Genomic DNA, 7,692 nt, shown 5'->3' on the forward strand with positions numbered 1-7,692 from the left:
ACAAAGCAAGGGCATCGGGAAGCCCCCATGCGGTTCCTGTCCTGAGTAAATCGGTGCCCGTTTGTGGCACGTCCAACGCTGCAGCCTCGCGCTCGTCTCGTTTGTTTTTCTGCCTTTGTGCAGCTTCCCACAGACTGACTTCAACCTGGTAAGAAACTGGACCAGCTCCTGGGAAAGGAAAAAGAAATGCTGCCGCAGCAGCAGCTGCCCAGCCCGCTGGGGGGTATTACGGTCACTAATCTGACTGGCACTTTTAATGTTCCTTTTACGCTCTCCCGGGGTTTGCTTTTGAAGACGATTTACGTGGGTGTCAAGGGAAGTGTATTGGGTCAGGCCCCATCGCCTCCTTCGTCCTGGAGAAGTGCCCAGGAACAGCCAGCCCCGTCTAGCCCTGCAGCTCTTCCCTGCAAACCTCTCTTATCTGCTGCATCTCTCCAGCCCTCGAGCGAGCAGTCGGCTCCCACGCGGCTGATCCGCGCTTGGCGCACGAAGGCCTCCACCTCCAGCAGCAGCCGGCAGCTCCGCGTGCCCCCGTCGCAGAGTCCAGGGCAACTAGGACAGCTCGAAGCCGGTGTTCATGCTGATGGCGTAGCGCAGCTTCTCCCGCAGGATGCTCTTCTTGCTGTAGTTGGGAAGCTTGAGGAGGTTGAAACACGTAGAGGAGGTCGGGAGACGCCCACCTGGCTCTTTCTTGCGGATTGTGAAGAAGCCCCGTAACACGCTTCCCAGCGTGTCTCCGGTGTCCTGGAACAGAGCAGAAACGCGTCACCCTCGTGTGTCTCTGCTGTGTTCCTTCCAAGCAGGGTGCCGAAGGGGAAGCAGAGGGACACAAAACCCATCTGCTGGGCATATGGAGACTGAAATCTCCAAGCCCTGTCCCCCACAACAGCTGAAGGAGCTTCTCTTGTAACTGCAACTTGCAGGCTCCCTTTGCAGGGTGCACAGGGAACAGAACCAGAGGTACAGGTCCCGAGGAGAAAACGCAATCCTGGAGACAGGCAGTAAGAGCCCAAGTGATGCTGTGGGTGGGAAGGAGTAGGTGTAGTTACCTAAATGGATCCTATTAGGTCGGTTTTGCCTTGCCCTACAGAGCATATATCTTTATGCCTTACGATGTTCCTGGTCGGACAGAGGTGAGGAAGCTAGGCAAGGGAGGAGGCCTGCCAGGCTTCTGGCAGGGAATGCCTAAGACACAAGCAAGCAGGCTGCCTACCTGATCATCGGAGACTTCCACGCAGCGGATGGAAAAAGGAGGCTTGAGGTAGGCAAAGCCCAGAAGTGGGGGCCTGGAGCAGCTGGTAACAAACTGAAAAAGTGATGGACAGCTAAAGACAGCAGCAGTGAGAGCACCCTGGCTGTCACAGACCCGCGGCTAATGCAGCCACAGCCCACAGCTGCTTGGAGCAGCATCTGAGCATCCCCTGGCACGACACTGCTGAGCTTCAGCGCACAGCTCTGCCAGCCTTTGAAAACCTCCACCGATGCAAGACTATCTGTGGCGATGCAAGAGCATTTACAGGAACTCTGCTTCCAGGGCTGCCTCTCTGCTGCGGAGCAGGGGACAGATCTTCAGGCGTCAAGCCTTCTGATGCTCCTTCTATCAGCACCCAGCTAACGCAGCAGAACAGCACTGGCCCACGCACCCCAAACCACAGGTTGGGCTGAAAGGACTGCATTTACCTTGAGAAACATGGCTCTCTCCTCGGGGCTGAAGTCGTTGGCCAGGATGTCCCACAGCCAGATAATGACGCGGTGACTCCCATGGAAGCCCCCATAGTACACTGTGTGTTTTCTGAGGAGAGAAAGGTTGCAACAGGATTGTGTCTCGTTGCAGCAGGAGGGTCACAGCTGCCAGCTGACATGCGCTGGAGGGATCAATATCCATCACGAGTCAGGGTTCACAGCCCCCAACAACCCTTACTGGGCACTTGATCAGAGAAATGGGAAGGGCAGAGAGAAATTCTGCTCTCAGGAACCAGCGGAAGAAATGATCCCTCCCATTCCTTAAGACTTTGTCCAGATCAGCTTTAAGAAACATGTTCTTCAGCTCCATTCGCTTCTGTCTGCTCCTCAGATTTCAATTAGGAGGAGCAGAAAATTGTGCAAGAGTCAGCCTTCTGCAGAACCTCCAAATAGCTCTGTAAACAAATGGCTTGGTTTGCTGAGTGAGAAGACCAGCAGACCAAGTTGCTCACTTACTTTAAGTCCTCGAGGTCAATCTCAGCGTTGTCACCGGAGATCAGCCGCTGCAGCTCCGGCGCAGAAAACATACGGATCCATTCAGGCTTAATGATCGACCTGAATCCACTGATGAGCGCTGCTGTCTGACTCTTGATTTGTGTGTGCATCCGAAAGTGAGCCATGAGATGGATGTAGCTGATCCTGCGAGTGACAGGGGAGGTGGGAGTGAGGGAGCGGGAGCAGCAAGGGAAACCCACCTCACCAGTGCAGGACCAAGGCTGCTGACCTGTCTCTCCAGCCCAAAAGGGACTAGCACTGCCTGGAGACACGTTATGCCCTCCCCTCCAGGGTCCTGCTCTTGATTTAAACAGGAAGAGTTGGTCTGCCCACGTTTTGCCCCCCAGCCCCTGCCTCTGGGACTGTCTGCTCGTTTCTTAGAGCTCCTTCTCAACCCAGGGACTACCTGGCTCCAATAATCACTTGATCAACCTTGGCCGGACAGCAGCTCGTAGAGCTCGCCGGGTTTTCAGGCAGGTAACGCTGCCGTTAATAGATGGAATTATTTCTAGATCGCTTCCACTCACAACGCTTCTCCTGCTCCCTCCCAACCACCAATTTGTGTGCATATCTGCACAAAAGCTTCAAAGTTTCTGCTGTGAGTAAAGCAACATAGAAGACTTTCAACTTTCTCCCTGAGCTGACTTCTGACAAGCCAGAGAAAGATCCTTTTAAATGCAAACTCCCTGGTCAGAGCTCAGGAAGGGAAAAGACTGGGAACATCAGATTGCAGAGCACGGCTAACAAAGCCAAATCCTCAGGTAGGATCCAGCTTTCAGTTGCCATTAAAGAGAACAACCCCCAGATTACCAGTTCAAACACACATCTGCTTAATAGATATTTTATCCTGCTTTTATGATCACTGAAGGGTATAGAGGAGAAAAAAAAAATAAAAAAAAGGAGGGAACAAAAAGGTGGGTTTGGTTTTCAGGCTCCGGAGTTGACATTTACGATAACTATCTAAAAGCCGGTTATCTGTGAAAATAGCTACAGGGCTCGGTGTCTCCTCTGATTTCCTGCGTCTGAAGTACGATTGTCGACTACATTTGAATTCACCACTGCCTCTCCTGAAGAACAGCCCTTTATACAACTGCCACATGTTATCATTCTGAGAAGATCTGTCTGCTCCAAGGTGTCTTTGAGCATCTGTGCCCTCTATGTTCACGACTGTGTGCCTGAATTGCTTTGAATCCATCTGTCTGTATCTATCACCGTCATTAAATCCTGCAGAATCTCACAGGCTGTGTGCCTTTGACCTCAGAGAGGCCGTTTCAAGAAGTAAATTGTCAATTTTTATTTTGCAAATCGAATTTAATACAATTTCTGCCAATGAACTGTAACCAGTAAATTCTATTAAGATATTTATGTGCTCCTTCTACTCCAATCTATCTCAATTCATTCCAGATGCAAGCCCAAGGAACTAGAATAAAGTATTTTGCAGTGGTGACCTTAAAAATCTAATTGCTGTACTTACTTATTTTCATTGGTAACGGGAATGGTCTTCCCTCCAGGTACAAGTTCATGGCAAACAAGCTGAGGGAAGAAACGATTGTATTGCTAATTACTGCCTGGAACCACAATGGAAAGAAATGCCATGCTAAGCTGTTACCTCCCCACGAAACGTTCATTTTTACAATAAAACAGTGGGATTTCAAATTTAAGTAATAATCCTGCTCCTGCCTTGAACCAGTTTCACTTAACTATTAGCACAGTAATCTAACAGTAGGGAACTCTGACTCTCCCACCAGTGGAGCCAGCCCTTCTTCATGGAAGCCTCCTCTCCAGCCCGATCCATCACCGCTGAACCGTGCACAAATCGATTCAAGGAGCCTTGGGGGACCGTCAGGATCTGCGGGGTTATCCCACTGGTCTGCTTCAGCACGGCTAAAGCACACAAGAAATAGAAGTGTCCTGGTTTACTCCCAAGTTTTGAGTGCTGCAACCTTCAACATCCTACTGCTGGGCTCTCATATGCCCTTTCCTACCTTTATTTTTCAGGTGGGGAAAAAAACCCCAACCCTCACGGTTGAAACCTCAGCAATCCCGAGGCAGCAGCAAGGTGCTCAGCCCACTGTGCAGAGCAAGGCTGGATTGGTACCGAGCTGTCTTTCCATTCACCCTCACAGCTTTGCAGGTGCATTTACGATGGTACTGCGGTGGTCAGACGTAGGCAAGCTAGGTCCAAGCTATTCCAGTTTAGGAATCAGAAACCACAATGTGCAAAGGTCTCAAGGACGAGCTGCCTCGGACAAACGCACCGTGACTTCACAGTCTCTGAGCTGCGTGCCACTGGATCTACATGGCGAACAGAGCCCACGCTGGGATGTCCCCACAGAATTTGCAGCAACAGCAGCATATGCAGGCAGCAGAAGTATTTTTATCCCCTCCATCCATATTTTTCCAGTGATGCACACACGGTGTCGCAGAACCCAGGGCTCAAGTGCAGGCAAGTACCTTCAAGCCTTCGTAAGGGACTGACAAATAGCCTCTCCTTCTGAAGGCCAAGCGACCTCCTGACACACTCCAAGTTTCTCTGACAGAAACGGCTATGTTGGAAGAAAAAGGAATTCCTACTCACACAGATTCTTCTCTTTTAAAGAGGGGAGAGCCAGTTATTCAGGGAAAGCAGAAAACCATGTTTTTCAATGAGAAAGGAAAAAAAAGCCTGGCAGTAGAAAAACTAAGGGTCAGAGGGCAATGTTTTTTGTGGAAGAAGCTGTTCTCTGCCCACAGCTAAATATTAAACGAAGCCGTGGAATCTGGTGTCTGAGTTCAGAGAATCTCTTGAAGCTGGGCCAGCCTTTCAGCACAGGCTTTTTTAATTTTTTTTTTTTTTTTTTGGTAAAAGGAGAGCAGAGTTAAGCCCTAAATCAAACATAAAGTCATTCACTAGTCAGTCCCCTCAGGATTCTTCTTCAGAGGGGCCACACAGAACATCCACCTGACATATCCACAATCACAAGCGCCAGAGTACAAAGCCCCCTGTGCAGGGCGAGCTTGGACAGACTGCCTGACTTCTCGATGCTCAAGATCAGCTCTTGGAAAGCTCAGCAGACAATAATCACTGTCTTCTGCTGGCAAGTCAGACCACAGGTGTGTTTCTGTGCTCTGAGGACACTAACAAAAGCTAAGGATACCTCTGCTCAAGGAGTTAAGCCTAGTTCTGCTGCCAGCTGCTTCCATTCACGATCTGCCACTTCCAGAAAGTCACCCTCAGGACCCCTCTCAGTGCCGCAAAGGCTCTCCCTGGCAGCATCAGTCGGACAAGCAAAGGAGATGCTCCTGTGTGGAGCAGCAAGGATCTAACTGTGAGAAAGACGGGCTGTCGACCGTGACTCTCAGTGCCCAAAACTCTGCTCATCACCACCTCGCATGGGGAGGGTGTTTGGAACAAAGCAAAGATAAGATGCAATGCAGACATCGAATAAAAACTTACCTGACCCATCACATCTTCATCATAGGACAGCGTTAAGCCCAAGTCACTGATATCGCCATCGTAACGCTAGAGGAACAACAGAGGAAAAGGAAGAAGGTCAGTATTTAGCAGCAGCAACAGCATTTTTTTATTACTCTTCCACGAAGTGATCCCCAGCAGGCACGAGGCCCCAAAGCGTAACAAATACATGAGTTACTGCAGGTTATGGGGAGACTGCTCAAGAACTGAGGCTAAAACTTCACATTTCCCAATTGCCAGTTCCAGTTTTACACCTCTGGACTCCTTTCTCATCCCTGCTTGCCCCTGTAAAGACACAGGACAGTTGCCTGCCAACCCACCTGAGAACCACTGATTACTTCCAGGGTGTTTTTAAAAGACGATCGGTACCCCAAAGGCATTTGCAAACCTAGTGTTTCTAGCAGCAGCCAGTGATAAGGGAGTTGCACAACAGGGAAAGTTAATGTTCAAACCTTAATTGAAGTGAGATTTTTATAGAACTCGGAGTCCAAGGAGGGAAGTTCATCTACGGAGCTGTAGAAGACACTGTGGTGGTGCCCCAGTAGCTGACTCAAGAAGAAGGAAGCAAACGGTACGTCCACAACTATTCCCTACAGACAAGAGGAACGCGTAGGTAAGGTCTCGCCGTGCAGGTTACGTGCAACATCTTTGGGTGCCTCCAAGGCCTGCAGGCAAGTCACATGTTGTGGAACAAGTGCAAAGATGTAAGAAGTTGAAATCAGCTGAGAAAACCACATCCCATTAAATCCAGTAATTAGTGGAGCAGGTGCAAAAGGCAACGGGGGAACTCTGTGTTTCCTTTAAAAGAACTACCTTGTGTGGAGAGGCTCATCCCGTTATTGCATCCTCCTTTTAGTCCCTCTAAGTAGGGATGCTTGTAAGGTATAAGATTACTGTAAGAGACTATTCCAGCTAGTGTCCCCAGCACCAAGAAAAATAACCAAGGTATGTCCCAGGTTTTACCTCCACGATTATTTTTGACACATCTGCAGATGTGCCAGACTGCCCCACTCTCAGTATATCTTTATCCAAGTAATTTTTAAAATCTCACCTCTTCAGTAACACCTCCCCATGCACGTGACAGACGCCCTCAAAGGCACCATCACAAAACCCCATCTGAACAGCGCTGTGCCAACAGCGACCACATCCTATCGCAGTACTTTCAACTCACCTCATACACAGCCTTCCCAAGCATCTTCCCCACAAACTCAAAGAGCTGCAGGTAGTTCTCATGAATGTAGGATGTTGGGGATGGATACAGCCTCTCGTCACCACTCGTCGTCTGCATGCAAACAGAAATCATGGCACAGTGAGCCAGTCTGTTTGACATCCCAGTCAGCATCTGCAGCCCCGCGTCATACCTTGAACAAGTTGAGGGCTGGGTCAAACACTTTTTTAATTATCTCCTCCAGAAACTCTTTGAAGACACCGTCTTGATCAATACCAGCCTCATCAACTCCCAGATCATTCACAAACTTCACTCGGATCACTCCCTTCATGGCATTCTGGGAGAGCTGCCGTAGCTGCTCGTATCCATCCTACACAGACCAGGAGAGCCAGAGGACAATCACACAGGGAGACACGTGAAATGCCCACGCAGACGTGCAGCAAGACAGGAGACAGATACACCACAGAAATCTGCATTCTTCATGGAATTCTGCGTTCAAAAAGCCCAGTGCTTTTCCTAGTGAAAACTCCAGCCCAAACTGAACTGAAGTCCAGCGTTTGCCTGTAACACCACTTCATAAAAAAGCAGGCAGAACTGGCACTGCGTCCCTCAGCACCCACAGAGAAGGTAAAAATAAATAAATAAAGATATTCACACCCCGTACACTTGTCAGGCCAAGTTACTGGCTTGTTGGTTGGCTTCTGCAAGCCAGGTCACTCACCTCTAGCATACGCGAGCGGCGGATTGTGATGTGTGTGACGTGAGGTGACGCAGAGCTGGTTTCGACCAGCCCAAGCTTCTCCTTCTCCTTTGTCACCATGTTTCGGAAGAG

At 49.7% G+C, this 7,692-nt stretch overlaps 1 protein-coding gene across 1 annotated transcript in view; it reads right to left on the reverse strand.

Annotated features, from left to right (window-relative positions):
- Nucleotides 1-222: 222 nt before the first annotated feature.
- Nucleotides 223-7,692, reverse strand: part of UBE3B (ubiquitin protein ligase E3B) — an 18,164-nt gene continuing 10,694 nt past the window's right edge. The window contains exons 18-27 of the mRNA XM_009871582.1: nucleotides 7,582-7,692; nucleotides 7,054-7,230; nucleotides 6,864-6,974; nucleotides 6,145-6,282; nucleotides 5,675-5,740; nucleotides 3,713-3,771; nucleotides 2,200-2,382; nucleotides 1,681-1,792; nucleotides 1,214-1,306; nucleotides 223-744 (exon numbers count right to left, since the gene is read on the reverse strand). The exon at nucleotides 7,582-7,692 is cut by the window's right edge and continues 1 nt beyond it. Coding sequence (XP_009869884.1) covers nucleotides 553-744; nucleotides 1,214-1,306; nucleotides 1,681-1,792; nucleotides 2,200-2,382; nucleotides 3,713-3,771; nucleotides 5,675-5,740; nucleotides 6,145-6,282; nucleotides 6,864-6,974; nucleotides 7,054-7,230; nucleotides 7,582-7,692 — 1,242 coding nt within the window. The 3' untranslated portion in view covers nucleotides 223-552. The remainder of the gene's footprint in view (nucleotides 745-1,213; nucleotides 1,307-1,680; nucleotides 1,793-2,199; nucleotides 2,383-3,712; nucleotides 3,772-5,674; nucleotides 5,741-6,144; nucleotides 6,283-6,863; nucleotides 6,975-7,053; nucleotides 7,231-7,581) is intronic.

The sequence above is a fragment of the Apaloderma vittatum genome, unplaced genomic scaffold (genome assembly GCF_000703405.1).
Source record: "Apaloderma vittatum isolate BGI_N311 unplaced genomic scaffold, ASM70340v1 scaffold29400, whole genome shotgun sequence".
NCBI lineage: Eukaryota > Metazoa > Chordata > Aves > Trogoniformes > Trogonidae > Apaloderma > Apaloderma vittatum.